General features: G+C 47.8%; 2 protein-coding genes across 2 annotated transcripts; both read right to left on the bottom strand.

Annotated features, from left to right (window-relative positions):
* Positions 1–4,180: 4,180 nt before the first annotated feature.
* LOC118700800 (histone H3-like centromeric protein A) lies at positions 4,181–6,803 on the bottom strand. The gene is made up of 4 exons (XM_036405381.1): positions 6,728–6,803; positions 6,167–6,258; positions 4,934–5,011; positions 4,181–4,315 (listed from the first exon to the last, which is right to left on the bottom strand). The coding sequence occupies exons 1-4, from the start codon at positions 6,801–6,803 to the stop codon at positions 4,181–4,183; spliced, it is 381 nt and encodes a 126-aa protein (XP_036261274.1).
* A 3,827-nt stretch (positions 6,804–10,630) lies between these two features.
* Positions 10,631–19,351, bottom strand: LOC118700791 (uncharacterized). Its single transcript, XM_036405372.2, has 2 exons — positions 18,374–19,351; positions 10,631–16,496 (listed from the first exon to the last, which is right to left on the bottom strand). The coding sequence occupies exon 2, from the start codon at positions 12,373–12,375 to the stop codon at positions 10,957–10,959; it is 1,419 nt and encodes a 472-aa protein (XP_036261265.1). The 5' UTR covers positions 12,376–16,496; positions 18,374–19,351; the 3' UTR covers positions 10,631–10,956.
* Between the last annotated feature and the right edge of the window lie 1,623 nt (positions 19,352–20,974).

The raw sequence follows: 20,974 nt of genomic DNA, 5'->3' as shown, positions 1-20,974 counted from the left end.
GAACCAAATTTGCTTCCTGCTGGCAGTGATTGCTCCTGCAATAAGGATAAGCTGTCCTTTGATGGTTAACTTGATCCTCAGTGGGGGTGTGCTGGAATCATTACTGATATCATTCCTGGATAGAAAAAACAGTATGAGTCTCAGCAGCATTAGCCTGAACAGGTTACCCCTTAGTGGCTCAAGTTGTTTAATCACTTGGACTAATGACAAAATTCCTTTTTCCCATGCAGAATCTCTCTGTTCCATCTCTTTAAATGTGGTTGAGTTGAATAGTGAATATTTCTTTGGTCTTTCGTGGTATTAGGCCTTGACATTCTTCAGGAGGAATCTCAACTTCTACTTTATGAAGTGCTTGTCCACTGCTGTTGCTGCTTCCCGTGTTTTCAGGGGGAGTCTCCTGCAATTTGAGTTGTCCTCCATGGGTAGTGTGCTCTCCTAATTTGAGCTATCAGTTCCGCAAAGTTTAGTACAGCAGTGAATGTAGATGTGATACTGGTGTTCAACTGCCTGTAATAAATCATAAGCCACAACTGTCTGTTCAGCTCTTTCATGAGCCGGACCGGCTCAGTTGGTCTGAGCATGGTGCTCATAACACCACAGTTGTTGGTTCAATCTGTGTATGGCCCATTCACTTAACAGCTGGTCTTGACGATCTTTGCGGGTCCCTTTCAACTCAGAATATTTTGTGATCTGTGACATGATGGCAATGCCAACAGCAAACATTGGCTAAACACTAGCAAGTTCTATGTGGCTGGAGTGTGTTAAAATGATCACTGGCCACTGTCTCTGACAGGAGAGATAGGAGTGTGACTGAGTGATAGTACCTTTTTTCTTTTAATCTGTCACCACCCCATCAATGCCCAAGCACACGAGTGCTTATATTGTGGCTGTTAGGTTTGCAGTAATTGGGTATTTCAACTCTTAGTGGGGCCACATTGGCCAGAACTTCAGAAATTCCACTTCTCCCTGCAGCAAAAATCCAGCACGGGGACACACTAGCAGTCCTTGGATCGCGGAGTGCAGATGCCATGTGGAGTCAGCACAGTCTCTGGACTCCTTTTAGGGTTTGGGCTAATGTTCAAACATTAACATTGACTCACTGCCATCAGGCAGACAACAGATTTAAACGTTCAGAACATCAAAACCCTAAATATTGTCATTGTGATCTTTGATTGCAAAGCAAGTAGCCAATATCCACTTCTCATCCAGGACCCATAAATTAACCGTAGCAACTTGACAGATAACATTTTCTCCATTTACTAAAGTGATTTTAACTCTTAGCATCTAGGTCATACACCCAGCTTCTTGGCATCCTGCTTCATTAGTACTGAATGCTGTGCTCCTGTATCTACTAGAAATGTAATTAATCATTGATGAGAACCGACTGGAATCTGGATGTATGGGTCATTAGTATGTATTGATAGGGTTCCACTTGTTGCATTTCAGTCTCATTTGGCTTGTGCCTGGAATGCTTTTGCAAATCAGCCACCTGAATGAACTCTTGCACAATACAGGGTGCATTGGTAGCTTGCTTAAGCATCACCTTTGCTGTTTCTTTCAGTTTTCATCTTTTCTCCTTTTCTTCCTGGAACTGTTTCTGCAATTGTTCATTTCTCAGTAACAGGGATAAATAAGGTTTCCTCTCTCAGGTCTTGTTTCTTTCTTCTATAATTTTCCCTATTCAAATTTTAAAATAATTGTCTTTCCTTACACTCTGCTGAAGCAAGTAGGGTCCTAAGATGGTCTTTCTCAGTCATAAGTTTATCCATTTGGATTCTCAGCTTTTCTCCTGTCTCCATCTCAGAAGCCAGTGGTGACTTTGATACCTCATATTCTGTGTAAGTCTTACTTTTGGTGAGCTTCCTTAAATGTTTGCAGCCGCCAGCCCCCAGCTCACTGAGGATGGCAAAAGTTGTTTCTAAGACTCCAATTAACAACATTAGCCTTCTGAGGCCATAGTAATGATAGGTTTCCCAGGAGTTCCAACTCCCACATCAACATCTTTATCCTGCTTGTGGCAAAAGAGTGCAACTTTCCTTTTCCCCAGGTACTACATTCTCCAGAACAGCAGTGGATAATTTATCACTTCCCGAGAAATTCCTTTCTGCAAGCCTTTCACTCAAACTGCATTCCATCATGCACTGGGACCCTGCTGCTCCCTTTTGGGCAGTCTGCTTCCTTGGTGCAATTCCAATCTCCTGATTGTTGTTTTGTTTACTAATTGTTAAGTGAAACCCATCCTTCTGCCATAGCTAATTAGCCCTGAAAATCTCTTTCCCCATGATAAGGGTCTTTTCCCTTGTCTTCCTCTCTGTGGGGTTAACACTTGCTTCAAGTGATCCTGAAATTCTGCCAGTGTTTTATCACGTCCAGCAAAACTCTAACCACAGCAGCCACATACTTGGTTAACAGTGATGTAGGTGAGGGCTGTCCTGGAACATCTGTCATTCATCAGTTGCAAAAACACTGCCTTCTGTACACTCTCTGTCCCATGATCTATGGTTGGGGTCTCGATCCTAAGCAAATCACTCCTCTCTAATGGATGCAACCTCCTGCTCAATAGGCGCCACTCTGAGTTAAAGACCACAGTTTTCTCTGGTCACTCACTGTTAAAAATACTTCTGGCCTCCAGAAGCCTCGGGCCTCCACCTCAGACAAATTATTTAATCACCCTCTGCCAGAGGCACTCTCCAAACATATCCAGTTTCCAATTACTATGTAAGTCTGCTATGCTTTTCCTGGAACTTTGCTATCTTGGCTGCTGTTTTAGTAACAGTGTGCAGACCCTGACTATCATAGAAGGTTTCATCTTTAATTTGGGGTTGTAATGTGATTTCCTCATTATCAGATGTACTGCTGCTTATAGGGTCGTTAGAGACATCAAAGCAATTTTCTGTCCTGTCCACAATTTGCATTATTAACTTTCTTTGAAAGTTCAGTAACAAAAATATTCCCCACCAAACTCAGCACCAGACTGTCTGGGGAAAAAAGAGGGTTGAGGAGACCCCAAAACTGGAGGTATCCCAAACCAGGTGGGTGGGGCCTAGGCTGGGATTTTAGGGGAGATATTTGGGGTCCCTGAGGTTTGGGGGGCTCAGAGGGTACCCCAAGGATGGCAGCGATGGGCAGGTTTAAGGGGATTTGGGGTCCAGGGTAGGTTTTGGGTTCTGAGGCTCGGGAGGGGTCTCCAAGGCATGAGAAAGGGGGGGGTGGGGTCCCAGGGCAGGGTTGGGGTTGGGCGGGTCCGTTCTGGGGTCCCTCCCGTGCCCTCAGGTGCGGGCACAGGTGCTGCCGGTGCAGCGCCCCCGCAGGTCCCGCCCCTCCCCGCTCAGCAGCGCCCCGAGCGGCAGCAGCGGGAACAGCAGTCGGGGACCGCCCAGAACCCCCGTAGCCCCGCCCCCCGAGTGTGGCCCTCCCAAGCCCCGCCCCATAGCGGGGACCCCGTTGAAGCCCCACCCCCAGAGCTCCGCCCATGGACGGGAGACCTCCAGAGCCGCACGCACACGGGGGCACTAAGCCCCGCCCCCCGCAGGCAACCCTGCCCACGTTCAAGCCACCTCTAAGCACCGCCCCCAAAGCCCTGACCTCCGCTCAAAAAGCGAATCCCTTAAGCGCCACCCCCTAGACGACCCCCCACCACCACTATACATGGAACCCCTTAGGCCCCAAGACCTTCCTGGCCCCCATCCCTGGTGGCCTCACCTAAAATACTCGGAGCCCCTCTCCCTGTGGGTTCTCCTCCCCTCCAGAGTTCCTCCCTGCGGTGCCTCAACTCCAAATCCCCTCCAAGCTCCCCAGCATCAACACCTAGAGGTCACAAATATTTATTGGGGTACAGCAGAACTGGGAGGGTCTCCACTAGGGTGGAGGTCCTGGGTAGGTTTCCCTGGGACTGGCATGCTGGTGATGGGGGTTCCAGGGGGACCATGGGTAGGGGTCCACAATAATCTGAGAGGTGCTGGACTAAGGAAGGGGACCTCCACCCCGGGATGCGTCCCTGAAGGGGTTGTTGGGGATCCTGAGGTGGGAGAGTCTAAGGGGTGGGTCCAGGTGGGGGAGCTTGGGGGACCTCATGGAGGGGGGCGGGGGGGGGGGTGTCTCAGCATGATGGTCCCATAGGAGGTCCCAGGAAGATTATGGGTGTGAGATTATCAGGAGAGACCCCTCAGGGGGTCCTCATTCAGATGCCCCCCACCTCGGGTCCCCGCAGGCGACGGGCCAGCTGCAGATCCTTGGGGAACAGGGTGACTCGGCGGGCGTGCAGCGAGCACAGGTATGCGTCTTCCAACAGCCTCACCATGAAGGCCTCTGCTGCCTGTGTACCAAAACCTGAGGGAGGGTCCCCAAAGCTCCCCAGCATGCCCCAACCCCCCCACCTTCCCCTGGGGTCAGAGACCCCCCCCAAACACACACCCGGGGGGCAGGGTCCCTCCAAACCCACACATGGGTGACCAAAGCACCTTGTGCCTGTAAATGTGTTAGGGGGGGGATCAACACCCAGTGACCCATCCTCAATCCCCGACAGAGCCCGGGAGTAAGGGACCCCCCCCACCCAGCACCCAGAGACCCTCTCAACACCCATGGAACCCTGTCCCAGAACCCATAGACCCTCCCCCCAGCCAATGGAGACCCTCCTAGGCTCCCCCTCAGCTCCCATCACATACACCCAACAAACTCTCAGCCTCATCCAAGCATCCAAAGAGATCTTCCTGAACCTCCCCAGCCCCCAGAGACAACGCCAGCACCCACAGACCCCCCCCCCCTGCAGCACCTACAGACCCCCAACTCCCATGGAAACCTTCTCAGTACCCATGAGATCCCCCTCAGCCCCTTCCCCACCCCCCAAATCCCTGGATACCCCTGCAGGACCCATAGGACCCCTCCAGCCCCTCTGTGACCTCCCTCCACCACGCCTGGGCCCCCCCAGCCCCACCTCCTGCAGCGCCAGCAGGGCCATGCTCTGCCAGCGGTAATCGACCCCGCGGGTGAAGAGCAGGCAGATCTCCCGCACCTGCAGCAGGGAGGGCACAGGGAGGGGGGCACATGGGGGCAGTGGGGTCACAGGGAGCACGGGGACATTGGGACAACATGGGGGGGATACCGGGGCATTGGGGACATCCCGGGCTGGGGCCACCACCATGGCAACACCCTGGAGACACTGCCCTGGGGACATCCCAGGGACCTGGGGACACCCTTGTTGTCATCCTGGAGACACTTTGGGGACACCCCAGGGAGAGGAACACTGGGGACAGGAACACCTGGGGACACACTGGGGAGTGGGGATGTGGGGACATCATGATGGGGACACCCTGGGATCTCCCAGGTGGGAGGCAGGGGGGAAGCACCATTCTGGGAACATCTTGGGAACACCCTCAGCCATGGGAACATGGGGACACCCCAGTGGGACGGGGGGCAGTGCCAGCATAGCAGGAGGGGCACAGGGAACTCTCAATCCATGCAGCCTCTGAAGGTGGCAGGCCACAAGGATGTCTGGAACCACAGAATGACATTGGGGGATATTCGGGGAGGACAGGCCCAGCATGTCACGAGGATGGGGAGGACAAGGACACGGGGAGGGCTGGAACAGGGTTGGGGGGGGGGGGGGGGGGAAGGGATGGTCTTGAAAAGTCCCAGGGGGTGATCTGGGGTTCTGAGGGGTAACTTGGTGGGTCTGTAGGGGGTTGGAAAATTGCAGTGGGTTTTTGGGATGGGGTCCATGGGGAGGTTGGAGGGTTCCAGGTTGGAATTCAGGGGTCTCAGGGTGGATTTGGGGTTGGATTTGAAGGGGTCCTAGGGATTGTTGAAGAGTTGCAGTGGGTATTTGGGAGAATGCAATGGGGAGCTGAAGGGTCCCAGGGTGGATTTGAAGGCTCTGGGGGAAGTTGCAGGGTCCGAGAGGGTTGATCTGGGGTGTCCTGGGACGGATTTGAGGGTCCCAGGAGAGGGAATCCAGAGTGGTTTGGAAGATCCCAGACAATGCTGGAGGTTCTGGGGTGAAACTGGGGGGGTCCTGGAGGGGTTTGGGGGTCCCACAGTAGATTTTGTGGGTATCTGAGATGATCTGTGTGGTCCCAGGGGAGTTTGGGAGTCCATGGGGGGTGCTGGGGAGGTTCTGGGGGGCGAAATCAGGGTGTCTGGGGATTTTAGGGATGTGGGGGGTTCTCACCAGGCGGGCAAAGGGGCCGGGGCGCAGCAGCAGGCGGGTGCTGCTCTGGTACTTGCGGATCTCCTGCAATGCCCGCTGACCTGGGCGGCGCCCTGTGGGGGCATCAGATAGGGGTCTGTGAGGGCTTTAGGGGATCTATTTAGCCTGGGGGGCACAGATGGGGAGCTCTGAAGGAACAGGGGGGGTACAGATCTATAGGGCCTGTCAGAACACAGGGGGCTATAGGGGATCTATGGGGGCTATAGGGGTCGGGGGACACGGGGAAGCTGTGGGGGTTAAAAGGGATCTGTAAGGTCTGGGGGGACATTGTGGGTGTAAAGGATCTATAGAGAGCTAAAGTGATGGCTGATATAGGGGAGTTATAGGAGACAGGGAGTATGGGGGTAGAGGGGCTATAGAGTGTGGGGTGACTGTAGGTGATGGAAGCATGTAGGCGTCTATAGGGTACAGGCTAGGGGCGGAGGACAATAGAGGGAGTCCATAGGAGTGCTCTAGAGGGGGGTCTGAAAGGGGGGCTCGATATAGGAGGTCTATAAGGGGAGTCCCCCGCCCCTCACTCACTGCGTGCCCGCGGCCGGGGCGGTGGGGGGGTTGGGGAACGCCCGCGCCGTCGGGGCGTGGGTTTGGGGCGGGGCATGTTGCGGCCGAGTCCACCGCAGGGTCAGGGCGAGGTCAGAAGGGGACCCGGCGCCTGGGGAAGGGAGAGTCAGGGTGCGCTCAGGCGTGCGGGGCCCCCACGCCGCTCCCGGGATCCGCCGCGCTGCGCCGTTCAAATCTCCCGCCGCGCCGCTCGTGACGTCACTTCCCTCCGCGCGCCAATCGGGGTGCGCGACCGCCCGGGGTCGCGCCGGACTCCGCGACTCGATGGTCCCGCGCCCGCCGAGGGCTCATTAGCATAACTCTGCATGGCCCCACCCCCAGGTACCCCGCGCCTTGGTGCTCCCGGGGTAGTCTCAGTTATCGTCCCCGTGCGGTGCCAGTATGGGCTCTGTCATCGTCCTGGTGTGATCCCAGTCATTCCCATGTGGTTCCCGTTGCTCTCGGTCATCTGCATGGTTCCATTAACTCCCAGAATGATCCCAGTATGATTCCAGTCCCTTGCAGTATGATTTTAGTGCTTTCCAGTCACTCCCAGTGTGAGTCCAGTATGATCACGACTCTCAGTATGATCCCTGTCACACCCCCAACGATCCCAATCAATTCCTGTCACTACTAGAATGATCCCACTATGATCCCAGTCACTCCCAGTATGATACCAGTTGCCCCCAGTGTGGTTCCAGACACTCCCAGTATGAACCCAGCATGGTTCCAGTTGTCCCCTCCTGTATGATCCTAGTTGCCCCAGGTATGGTCCCAGTACCCCCAACATAGTTCCAGCATCTTCCCTTTGCTCCCAGTGTGTCTTCAGTTGGCTCCCAACATGGTCCCAGTAGCTCCCCGTGCCTCCCAGTACCCCGTGGGGGTCAGTCAAGGATTACAACTGTCCATGAAATCCATTGGGAGAAGCAGACTGGGGGGTTATGAACCCATGGTGGCCCAGGTGGGCTTTGGGGTCTCTTGAGGGCATTGCCTCGCACACCTCCCAGTTAACCCCCAGTTTTCCCAGTGGGCCCCCACACTCCTTATTTGACCCCATCAAGCCTCCCAGTTGCCCCTAGTTGTCCACCCAGGCCAGATGTTGGATAGGACTGGCCCCAACACTGAGCCCTGGGGAACCCAGCAGTGCCCAGCCCCAGCTGGCTGTGGCTCCATTCCCACTTCTTCTTGGCCTGGCCACCAGCCAGGTGTTCCCAGCGAGAGGCACCTGTCCCAGCCGTGAGCTGCAGGTGCTCCAGGAGAGGCAGGGAGATGGAGGCAGTGCCAAAGGCTTTGCTGAGCTGCAGGCAGACACACCCAACCATGTCCAACACCCACTGGGGTCACCTGGGCACAGCAGGAGATCAGGTGAGTCAGGCAGTCCCTGCCTTTCCCAAGCCCTGGCTGTTCCCAATGCCCTGGTTTTCCTGTCTGTGCCACGGGTGCTGAAGTCCCAGTCGGCGCCATGTTGCCAATGGGACACTTGTGCTGGCCATCAGTACCTGCTGTTCTTCAACTACCCCAGCAGTCCCACAGCAGAAGGGTCCTATAAAGACCAAGCAAGGGATTCAGCTGTCCTAATTTCTTCTGTTTCCACAGCAGCTCTCCCAAAGCCCAGTGGTGTCCTTTTGGGTCCTTGAAATACCTCTCCTGAGGTGATCTGTGCCAAGGATACACAGAGCCCCTAGGCCAGCGACAATGGCGTTTTTCTGCCACTCATGCCCAGTCAGGAGCACTTTAGCTTCCAGTAAAGCCCCTGTTGGGATCCCCCATCATCCCAGAAACAGAGGTGGATTCTGCCCCTGCATGATGGCATCAGGGTACATTGTGCACCTGTGTCAACTAAAGCCTTGTGCTCCTGTGGCTCTGCTGTGCCAGGCCATGGACCCACACAGTCCAACTGACCCCACTGTCCTTTTTCCACACCCAGCTGGAGGCAGGGCCCCTCTAGCTCTGATCATGGTACTTGTTGCTTGCTCCTTGTAAATATGACCTGGAGATCCCTTCCAGAGAGTCAGAAGTAACATCAGCCCTTCAATTCCACCTGAAGACTTGCCCAGTGGAAACTGAGGGGCATTTTTCCTTGAAGAGTTTTCTGTGGTGGTTAATTTTTCTTCTCAACTCACATACCTGTGCTGCCAAGGCAGAGGTGGGTTTTCCATCCCACTTCCATATGTCTTCACCAAGGCCAGTCAAGTAAAACCACAGGTTACCTTGTGGTGTGCCCCTCTCTCTTGAGCAGGAGGCACTTGCCCCTTATAGAGTCCAGTCTGTGCTAGTGGAGCATAGGGCACTTCTTTCAGTTGCTGGAGGTCTTTTCCACAGACAAGATGCAAGCCCATATGGTGAAAAAGATACTTTCTTCATATTGTGAGCATTTGGTAACCAAATTATCGACTCTTTGTTCTCCTTTCCATGACATCACTGCCAATGAGTTGGTATGGTGATGGCACCTCAGTAGGAACTTCCATCACATGGTTTGTGTACACTGAACCTCATCTGGATCTACAGGGGACTGTAGGTCTGGACACAATCCTGTGCCATGTGCCCCGGATGATCCTGCCTGAGCAGGAAGGTTGAACCAGATGATCCACTGGCCCCTTCCAACCAAACTGATTTTGTGATTCTGTGAAAGCAGGAGCAGCTTGCAAGTGATTATGGCATACAGACAATTGGGGAAAAGAAAGTTCTGCTAGTTACAGGGAGAAATGATAGTACAGGGAGCAGGACAAAGGGATATGGAGAGGAGATATGGCACAGGGATGAATGATGGCACAGTGTTACCGTATTTTAGCTGGTTTGCGATAGACAAACCAACCAGCCCCTGGTTTGACGGACAGGGGCCTTGCCCAGTCACATCTCTCCCAAGGCTGCAGGCGTTTCCTTGGCCAGGACCTGAAGGGGCGTATAGAGTTCTGACCTATGAAAGTATCCAGATGGGATTTTTCAAATGCCCTATATAAGCAAGGGCTTGGGAAATAAAAGCTCTCTGTTGCCACATGAACATGGGGGTTGTTGCAGTTTCAATTTATTTTATTGATTCCTTGTTAAGTGGTTTGTTCTGTTGTACCCCCATTTTCTCCCCAAGTTGGTTTACCCCTGGGTTTTATCCTCCCTCAAAGCTGTCCCTCATGCCATTCCCCACCCCTTGTTCTAGCTCTTTCCCTGCCTGTCAAGGCAACCCAGCCCTTGATTCCCGAACCTCCCCTGCCACTTAAACCTCAGGCCAATCCCTGTCCTGCAACACCCCTTTGGAATTCCCCTACTCCTCGAAGCCCCATTGGCCCAGGTGACCCATCCTCTCCACCCTCCTACCCCAGTTGGCCCGGGACACTCCATGTAATCCCCTCACTGGTGCCCTGAGGATTCCCTATTGGTTAGCTGTTTGTATCCACCCCCTGACTTGTATCTGTACAAAATCCCTTGCACAATAGAGCTAGGGGCTCTTTGTCCTGATCCCTTCATGTGGGTTAAACTGTTCCATGTGGAACCTCAAGATGGAGCACCTCCTCCTTTCTCTTCTGCCTGCTCCCTGTCGTGGCTTGTGTCTGGTACCATAGAGCAAGTGGCTATAAAGGTTCTGCCTCCGGTAAATCCCCATACCGAGGCAGTTCCCCTCTCCTGGCGTGGCACCGGAGCTCTAAGAGTCAGCCCGAGTTCTGGCAGCCACTTCAGGGATGAGTGGTCTTTGTCTCTTGCCAACTTCCCCACCCCCCCTGCCTGACACTCACAGCACGGGAGCAGGACAGAGCAACAGGAGATAAGCCAGGAGGAAGGCAGGGAGAAGGTTCCCCACTGGACTCCATAAAATTACATCATAGAACCGATCTAATTGCGTTCCATTGCGGGGTGCAGAGGTTCAGGGACAACATACCATGACCAACATGATCCAGTGAAGCCAAATTTATTATCCCTAAAAAGACTGTATTTATAATAAATCTCTACTGTCCACGCGTCTCTAGCTAATACATGATTGGTTAATCCTAGCTGTTCACGTATCTAAAATAGAATGCTGATTGGATCATCTAATTTTTCATGTGTCTTGCTGTGGTCATCTGGCCCACCCATGACTCACTTTTTTCTTACTTTCCCAAGCTCACTGACAAACTTGCTGAGTCCTGATGATTCTTCTTCTTGTATCTTTTTCAAGGATATACTGACCCCATTTCTGAATATGTCCATTATTCATTGCTTGTGTATGTGACCATTGTCCATTAGTACAAGCAGACTGGATTGTGCATTGGCTGAATATGGCCATTGTCTAGCAAGAGCTCCTCAATCTGCAAAAAGCTCTCAACAGTTCCCTGGCTTTGTTTTTGCACAAGCCAGACTGATTTAAAAGCACGGTCAATTATTTTGTGCACACAGCATAGTAAGCAAGGCAATATAAGCAGAATTGAAAAAAGAATACAAAGTATCATAATGCCAAAGTGTACTAAGTCCTTGAGCCAGCCTGTTATTCCCCAGGATTTTAGCCACTTATCAAAAGAATTCTCAACAACTGTGAGCTTTTTCATATTCTCCTTAAGCAATGACAGTTTCTTGTGAATAGATTCAGAGTGGTCAGAGAGATCCATGCAACACATCCCTTCAAAATCTTCACACCCATGTCCTTGTGCTAGCAACAAAAAATCTATAGCAGCCCTATCCTGTAACACAGCGTGGTGTATGCTACCTACATCAGTGGTGAGCTCATTCAGTATTTCAGATATAATGTTAATTTGTTTTCCTGTCCAACAAGCCAATTGTTTTAATTGTGTAAGGGCCTGTGATGAAGCTACTCCTGGTGTAAAAAGTGATGCCAGTATAACCGAAGGCCTATTCCACAATTCTACATTATCCTTACAGTCTGAGCCTAATAGATGCACACTGTGTTTTGGACGGTGGAATTTGTGCCTGATATCAAGCATCTGTTGAATGCTAGGGGCAAACAGTGTCAATTTCCCAAAATAGCACAGTCCTCCTAATGCTTTCTGAGGAATTGCAGGCCAGGCTCTATCTCCATAAATGAGAAAAACTCCAGGAGGTAACATGCTTGCTGATTTTTGTTTTAAGGATACAGACCATGTCCAATTGGCACAGTATGCCGTGATATTGTAATACCACGAAGAAACAGGAGATATCCAAGCACTATCATCTCCGGTTTTTCCTGACCTCTCCCTAATCAGCTCTTTACCTTTGTAGTACTCAAAGAACAAACAATAATTTCCTGGCACTGATCCCAAAATATCCAGTTCCTGTGGTTCCTGACTTGTAGTATTTAAACCTTGAGTGATTGTAAATGCCTGAGCTCCTAAAGGATTTCTAGGGATTTTTTGTTTTTCACACCAATTTTCTGTGATCATCCCATTTTGATTAGTAGTACACCAATTTGACCAGGCCTTACTTAAGTTGCCATAAATTTGAACTCTGGTCCAATTTCTGAATTCTTCCATTGAGTCTAAGGGAATTCCAATTAAACAGGTGCAAAATGGATCCGAAGGTGTAGCTGGTGATAAGCAGAAAGATTCTTGCCCTGTTCTGTTAGCCCATGTAACCCACATGTTAGCTCGCTGCTCTATATTGTATACTCCCTGCCTTTCCTTAATCACTACACTGAGCACCATTGTCAATATTTGCCAGATTGCTGCCATTGTTGCTGTTGTCTTCAATCATGCCTGTGCTTTGCCCAAATTGCTTTAGCCTGGTTCCACTCAAAATCTCTAAAGTGATGTATTTGTGGTATTGCTATTCCTACTCCACATTCAGTAGCTAATATCTTGCTCTCTAGTACAATTTGGTTTACTATAGCAATTAAAGCAAGGTTAAACTGCACCCACAGTAACAATCTTTGCTTGTATACTTCTATCAAAGATGCATCATGGAGAAAACTCTGATATCCTCCTGAGTTACGCCCTAAAAATTTAGCTAATGCTAATGCTAATGCTACTCTCAGGGTAATAGTGTTAAGTATGTGAAACCAGTTATTGCATATCAGGTTAATGGGCCTAAATTTTTGCTTTTTCCCTCAAACCACTGCTAAATTATGTTCTTGACGAACTTGTCACCGGGTTTTTAAGTTACACTTTATACAATGAACCTTAAGCCACGGCTTACATACACAACCATGCAGATAACAAGCATTTTCTATCTGATTTACAACCTGTGATGAAAGTGAAGGTAAAAGAAGTCTGTGTATATCTAACCCGTGTGTATTAAGCCTATGTGGAGTTGCTAGTACTCCCTCAGCATACTCCAGCAAACTTGGTAGATATTCAGACTGTTGTTCAGGTGTCAGGGGTTGAAGAATCAGATTCAGGGCTCTCTGGAATTGGTGCTTTTGCCGATTCTCCGCCTCTGGACACAGCATAGGTTGATGACGATGGTTTCAGATAGGGCTTCACCCACTTTGCTGGAATCCAATGAATGCCTTTATCTGTAAGTAAGCACATATAACCTCCTCCTATTAATTTTACTGTAGCTGATCCTTCCCACACCCCTGTTTCTGGACTTTTGAACATGACCTGAATACCGTCAGGCAGTTCCTCACTTGGATTACGTGTGAGGGCATGATGCACAAGAATAGGTGGATCTTCCCTATCTCCTGTTGTTCTAAGGTAATTAAGCACAAAAATGGCTTTAGCTGTTTTTTCCTCAGGGGATAACCCTGTAGTTCCCCCTTTTTGTTTTTGCAGCATGCCCTTGAACATCTGATGGGCATGCTCAATAATTGCCTGACCAGTAGGATTGTGAGGAATACCAGTGTCATGTCAAATACCCCATAAATTACAGAAAAGTTTGAATCTTAAGGAACAGTAAGCAGGACCATTGTCAGTCTTAATTACTAAGGGGATACTTAATATGGCAAAGCAATTGTACAAATGTTTCTCAACATGATGAGCTGTCTCACCTGTTAAGGGAGTAGCCCATATAACATAAGAATAGGTATCAATGCAAACATGTACAAACTTTTTCTGACCAAGTTCTGCTACATGAGTTACATCCATTTGCCATAATTGCAAGGGTTGAGTACCCCTAGGGTTAACACCAGTGCCTAAACCAATGCCATCTCGTTGACAATCAGGACAGGATCGCACAATACCCGAAGCATCAGTAAGGGGAATACCAAATTGTTTAACTAACATTTTTGCAGATTGATGAAGAAATGCGTACGTTTTAGCTTGCTGAAATTTATCAGAGGTTGGCACTGGCCAGACAGTGGCTACAAACCGATCAGCTCGAGTGTTACCTTCAGACAGACCAGGGAGAGCTTGATGACTATGAACATGAGTAATAAAGTATTCCTGCCCTCGTTGATTCAGGTTTTTAAGCAATCAGCTTAAAAGGGAATACAAATGCTCATTACTCACCTCCTTAAGTACTGCTCTTTCTAGGCATTGGACACAGCCAACTACATAAAGCGAATCAGAAACAACGTTAATGGCCTCATTATTCTAATTTTCAAAAGCCCAAATCACAGCTTTCAATTCTAATGTCTGCAACGTATCTTTTACCTCTCCAAAAATGACATGCTTTTTCCACACTTTGCCTTGCTGCCAAGTGCAGGCAGCCTTTTTTGACCTTTTACCTGCATCTGTAAATACTGTCTGCCCAGACACCGGACAGTGAGATCTCCAGGGTCTGTCCTCCAGATGCTGATGCTACAATAAAGATAACACCCGGTGCCATGGATAAGTATTGTGAACTTTACCATCATATGCAGCCAAAGCTATCTGTAAAGAAACAGAATGCCTACTTCCCCATTCAAGATACCAGTTAGCCAATGGTACTAAAATTGCATACGGTTCATGTCCCCAGATTTCCAACATTCTCCCTCTGCTCTTCATAATCAAATGAGCAAAAAGTTCCAGTCGAGTAGTAATAGTTCTAGATTGTTTTACAGGTAAAAATACCCATTCCAAAATAACTAAAGGATTAGCCTGAGTTTTAACCCTTGACAAATCAAGGTGAAAGGATGCTTAGCATAATTGTCATCCTCCTTGCTTTGATTGATGATCATCAGTTGAACTGGAACATCCTCGATCAGACAATGTGCATGTGATGTAGCAGCCTTTGTGGTAATGTGATCCAAGGCCTACTGTTGTTTTTTATCCAGTGTCTGGTGTTCATCTGCCTGAGACAAAGTACCTAGTAACTGTATTAATGGTTCAAGTTCTTCATTAGTTATCCCACAAATAGTTCTAATCCATTGAATATCCCCCACTAACTTCTGGACATCATGTACAGTTTTAATTTCAGTGGTAATGGTGAGTTTCTGTGGCTTCACTACTGACTGATCAATCTGCCACCCAAGATATTTCCAAGGAGCAATTTTTAAACCTTGGTTTAAACCAGTTGCAGTTGCTTTCCTCTAGCAAAACTGTCATGGTTTTTAGAACAGTTACAGAGTCTAATTGTTTTCCAGCCACTAATATATCATCCATGCAGTGATGGATGATATACTCAGGGAATTGCTGCTGAGCAGGTTCTAATGCCCAAGCGACATAAATTTGGCACATCATAGGGGAATTTCACATGCCTTGGGGCAAACAAATCCATCCATACCTTTTGTAGGGTTCTGCCTTATTGATAGATGGAACAGAAAATGCAAAATGACTTGTGTCATGTGGATCAAGGGAATGGTGAAAAACAATCTTTGAGATCAATGATCAATAGATTCCATGACTCAGGTATCATAGTAGGAGATGGAAGACCAGGTTGCAAGGCACCCATAATTAGCATTACTGCATTAACAGCACGTAAGTAATGTAGCAACCTCCATTTCCCACTCTTTTTCAGGATGGCAAAAATTGGAGTGTTCCAAGGGCTAGTGGATGGCTTTATGTGCCCTTCCTCAAGCTGTTCTTGCACTAATTGTTGGATTATGGGCAGCTTTTCCTTTGACAGCGGCCACTGATCAATCCACTCAGGTGTATCAGTGGTCCAGCTAATTTTGAGGATCTGCTGCCTTCCAGTGGCTGCTGCTAAAAAGGCTGTGTAACAATGGTAGCTTTTAGTTGACTTAACAGATCCCTACCAAGCAAACCTAGTAAAGTACCAGGAGTTTGCATGACATAAGGCCTTGTAGATACATTCACTCCATCTGAGAAAGTAAAAGTAATTACTTCCCTGCTCATCTGAGTTGCCTGAGTCCCTCCAATACCTGCAATACCTAAAGTAGGATCGGCCAATGCCCAATGTTTTGGCCATATTGTGTTTGAAATGATGGTTACATCTGCTCCAGTGTCAATTATGAGTTTCTTAGTAATAGAATCACCATTAAGATGTGTCAGGGTTACCTGTTTGTCTGGTTTACCTCTTGTGATGTCCATGGCCCAATATACTTCTGGTTTACCTGTGGAACCAAAGCTTCCTGTTCCCTGTTCCTTGTAGCCTGTACAGGGGACGCAAGACTTAAAAGGAACAAGCTGAGCAATTCGTGAACCTTTGGGAATAGATACAGGAGGGAAAAATGTTCTAACCATAATTTTAACAACCCCTTGATAGTCTGCATCAATAACCCCAGGAATTACATCCAATCCCTTTTTACTGGCCGATGATCTCCCTAACAGAAAAGCACTAAGCTCATCCCCCAAGGGTCCTTTTACATTGGTATCTAGCAGGTGCACAGCAGAGTTCATGATGGTCATGTCTACTGCGGTTTCCACATCCACTCCAGCACTTCCAGAAGTTGACGATCTGAGTGAGTAAAGTCCTCCTCCTCCTCCATGGGAGGCTGAGCTATCCAGGCAGCTCTCCGTACTTGTTTCTTTACCTGCGGAGATAACGCGCTCCTAAGTTAGTTTCCCTGGAACCGACATTCTTTAGTATTGTGGTTATCTTTTTTGCAGATAGAACAAAATTTTTTCACAGTTGTAGAGCGACACTGACTCCTAACATGTTTGATTTTACCACATTCAAAGCATTTAATGTTCTTTTATTTGGCTCTCTTTTGCAGTTTAGAAAGCAAAGGTTTTACTGCATCCTGTACTGCAGCAGCTACATAGGCTGTTTTTTGTCTTTCTGTAGTTCTAGCCATAAGTTCCAGCATTTCTATAACATCAGCTCCCTTCTTTAATGTTCCCAAAATCTGTCGAGTTTTATCATTAGCATTGTCAAAAGCAAGCATATTAAACAATTGTACTTTTGTGTCTGAATCCAAATCAGGATGATCATAGATAGCTTCATGCAATCTGTCTACAAATTTATCAAAGTCCTCATTCATTCTTAGGCGAATCTGTGTAAAAGACTTAGTACATAACCCATCTGGAAGTGCAAGGATAGCATTATATGCTAGTTGTTGGCTCATCTGCAAGATTTGATCAATGCTCCTAGCCTGGGCAGTGGCAGTAGCCTAGGACCCTTGGCCAAGTAGCTGTTGTGCTGTTAAACCATACAGAGGATCACCCTGCACTCTCGGTGCTTCCTGAGCACACTTTTCCTCCCAGCTTTTATGAAACATCACCTGCTGATGGGGTGGCGTTATAAGTCTTATTAGGGTATGCCCATCAGCCGGAATTAGTGTTAGATGTAAAAATATACTGCAGAAGTGACTGTGCAAGTTGGGATTTTCAACCAAATTGTGAAATTGCAGCTCTCAACCTTTCTAAAATCTTCCAATCGAAAGGTTCCCAAACTCTACCGGCAGCATTAGTTACTACAGGAAAAGCCTCTCCATCATTTGAGAGAAAAGTCCCTTCTAAAATAGCTTCTGTAATAACTCCCTTCCACTTTCATTTCTGAGCTGCTTCTATTTCAGGGTCACATTCCAACTCTAATTCCACATTTTTTACAGCATGAGAGGGAGGGTTTCATTTAACTGGCTTGAATACTGGCTCAGAGACAAAATGAGAGGGTAGTAACTGCTTTCCTGGTTGTGTGTCTGAACCTACTCTCATTGGCAAGTCCATTTTCTCAGAAGAGTAGTCTCTTTTGGGGACAACTGAATCCTTTTGTTGAATTACCAATTCTTGCAAATTGTCCACTAAAGATTTTAAATCCTCTTCAATAGAAGCATTACTCATAATAACATATCCTTCCTTATCCTTTTCACTTTCAGCATGTTTAGTTTCTAAATTACTGTTATCAACAGTTTGTTCACTCTGAGTACAGCTGTCCTTTGGTCTGCAGGCTAACCCCCCCAAAGAGGCAGCGGCTTCCTCATTCCCGCTCTGACCTGGAGTGGCAGTCCGTGTAATGCTCGATTCCGAGCTGAGGGGTTGTGGGCTGTGTGAGGGAATATCTAAGGTGGTAGAAAACAGTTGCTGAACTGAAGTTACTGGAAATGCCTGAGGCTGTTCTGTCTCAGAGGCAAGGGCTGCACAAGCCGCAGTAGCAGCTTTCCTCTCTGCTTTTAAAGCTTGTAACACCTCTATGATAGTTTTCCACAAAGTAGCATATTTAGATGCCTCTTTTGCCTCACTCCCACCAGATGCAATACAGGCCCACAACGTCCAACCCACAGCTTCCCATGTCAAAATCTCAAAAGCAACCTGTGCTCCTGCTATGAGATTATGGTCCCAAGCCCATTGTAATAGTCCCTTCAAATTGAAAACATCGTACTTTTGTTCTCTCTTAGAGAGGATATGTTGGAGGAGTTTCTGAACACCTTCCCTTTCATGTTCAGACCCCATCTCTTCCCCAGCCACTCACCTTGATCAGGGCAAGATTCAAGTCATCTACAACTGGAGCTCCAGTAACCTTTTGCTCTCTCTGGGGCAGTGAGGATACTTTTGACCAGCTTCTCCACTCCTCGAGGGTTGGCTCTGATCCTCTGCACAGCAGCCAAATTGCCGACCTCGAGTCCCTTTCGTGCTACAACATGGGGCCTGCCTGCGTTCTCCACCAGAAATGTGGGGTGCAGAGGTTCAGGGACATCACACCAGGATCCAGTGAAGCCAAATTTATTATCCCTAAAAAGACTATACTTATAATAAATCTCTACTGTCCACGCGTCTCTAGCTAATACATGATTGGTTAATCCTAGCTGTTCACGCATCTAAATTAGAATGCTGATTGGATCATCTAATTTTTCATGTGTCTTGCTGTGGTCTTCTGGCTCACCCATGGCTCACATTTTCCTACTTTCCCAAGCTCACTGACAAACTTGCTGAGTCTAATGATTCTTCTTCTTGTATCTTTTTCAAGGATATACCGACCCCATTTCTGAATATGTCCATTATTCATTGTTTGTGAACGTGTCCCTTGTTCATTATTACAAGCAGGCTGGATTGTGCATCGGCTGAATATGGCCATTGTCTTGCAAAAACTCCTCAACGTGCAAAATATTCTCGACAGGTGTTTCTTATTTGCAGGGACAGAGCATGGCCCAGTATCGCTTCACACATCAAAGGCGGACTTTGTAGCTTGGAGAGGCTTACCTTGCTGGCACCTGTGACTGTGGTCACAAGGGTTTTCAGGATGAAGAAGAGATGAGAATGTTGACTCCATGATCAGAAGGCTTGATTTATTATTTTATGATATATGTTACATTAGGACTATACTAAAAAGCAATAGAAAGGAAAAGGTTTCTTCAGCAGCTAGCTAAGCTAAGAATAGAAAAGAATGAATAACAAAGATCTGTGTCTCAGACAGAGCAAGAGCCAGCTCTGCCATGAGTGGTCAAGAAATCCAAACACCCACAGGAGACCAATCACCTGTTGCATTCCACAGCAGCAGATAACCATTGTTTACTTTGGTTGCTGAACTGCAGCTTGTCACAAGGAAAAATCCTAAGAAAGGATTTTTCATGAAAGATGTCTGCGACAGGCACCCAACATGAAAATGATTCATAGCCAAAGAGATAGAATGAAAAGATCTAGGCACTACTTTGAATCTGATTGCAAAGACAATGTTATGTATTGGAGTAAAAACAAGACAAAATCAGCCTCCATCTTGTTCCCTTGGGTGGCTGCATCCAAAGCCTTAGTGATAGTATAGGGATAAAATGTTTCTAAAATCATAGAATATTCAGGGGAGTTAGAAAGGAAGGATAGGCCTGGTAGGTCCTGGGAAAATGTTGAGGGAGACCCTGGGAAAATATTAGGCTGCACCTGTACAATCATTTAATGATTATCATAAATGATATGATTGTTAGATGCGATGATTGTTTGGTAATTGGATATAATTACTGTTTAATCATAAAAAGAATCATGAGAAACTGTGTTGGGGGGGTTTGATGGAAATTACAAAAATCCATGCTTGGATGAAATCAATGTATACAATAGAACAATATAAGTTTAATAATTAATATGTAGTTATATAACAATAAGGGTATAAAAACATGTTCATCCTGAACCCATGTTGGAGTCACATTTGGGTCTGTACCCCTGACACCCGGAGCTCTTCAATAAAAGCACCTGCATATAATCATTCTGTGATTATGTGTTCCTGATCGCTAACATTAGGACAATTAGACCATCTTGGGTGCCTAAGTGAGCAAACCAATGCTACCTCCCTTGCCTTGAGTGGCCTGCTGTCAGACGTAGATACCATCAGACACACCACCTTGCAGAACAGGGCAGCAATAGACTTTGTACTTTTGGCACATGAGCACAGCTGTGAGGACTTTGAGGGAATGCGTTTCACGAACCTCTCCAGCCAGCAAGTCAATCCACAACAGCATTCTAGTGCTGAGGGGAGGGTTCAAGAAGCTTCAAGTGGAAAACAAAGACTGGTTGAATAAACACTTCTAATCCTGGGGACTGAAGGGTTGGATGATGTCTTTAGTCAAGACAGGACTGTTAGTTTTCTTGGTTGTTGTTGTTGTGGTGTTGGTTGTTCCATGCTTGTTTGGATGTTTTTATAGTTTTGCAAAGTTCTTTCAGCTCCATTTTTGTTAGAAAACAGAAAGGGGGAGATGTGGAAATTGGCCCAGCTGTGACTCGAAGTCAGCCAGATTTTACCCCAAAAGAACTGGGCATTAGTTTCAAGCCCTGGGAATCATTTGTTTAACTTAAGGTGAGCCTGAGATCTCCCCCATAAGCCCTTGGTGTTATGTTAAGTTGTCCAAGTTCTGCTCCCCTATTGATTACTTGTTTCCCCTATATGGTTATAGTTCCAGAATGTTCCACCCCCAAGTGTATATGTTGCTGCTTCCCCTTTGCTTTGGGTCTCTGGATGCTGCCCCTCACACTGTGCTCAGCTGCTCCACGTTTGCTGTTTTTCACCCTTTATTAAAGTTCTTTCCAGGCAACTCCATCGAACCCACTCCTTTTAATTTTCGTCACCCTCGCCCTGAAGTTAGGGAACCAA

This window comes from Molothrus ater, chromosome 37 (genome assembly GCF_012460135.2).
Source record: "Molothrus ater isolate BHLD 08-10-18 breed brown headed cowbird chromosome 37, BPBGC_Mater_1.1, whole genome shotgun sequence".
In the NCBI taxonomy this organism is placed as follows: domain Eukaryota; kingdom Metazoa; phylum Chordata; class Aves; order Passeriformes; family Icteridae; genus Molothrus; species Molothrus ater.
The sequence above is the reverse complement of the archived record's forward strand: the minus strand, read 5'-3'. Positions and strand labels throughout refer to the sequence as shown.

What these genes read in the sequence shown, in the direction of transcription:
- LOC118700800 (XM_036405381.1), bottom strand. Translation starts at nt 6,803, where the DNA reads ATGCCCCGCCCCAAACCCACGCCCCGACGGCGCGGGCGTTCCCCAACC. An exon ending in GCCCCGGCCGCGGGCACGCA is followed by an intron (nt 6,259 to 6,727) that starts GTGAGTGAGGGG and finishes ATGCCCCCACAG; the next exon opens with GGCGCCGCCCAGGTCAGCGG. An exon ending in CCGGCCCCTTTGCCCGCCTG is followed by an intron (nt 5,012 to 6,166) that starts GTGAGAACCCCC and finishes TCCCTGCTGCAG; the next exon opens with GTGCGGGAGATCTGCCTGCT.
- LOC118700791 (XM_036405372.2), bottom strand. Translation starts at nt 12,375, where the DNA reads ATGGCAGCAATCTGGCAAATATTGACAATGGTGCTCAGTGTAGTGATT.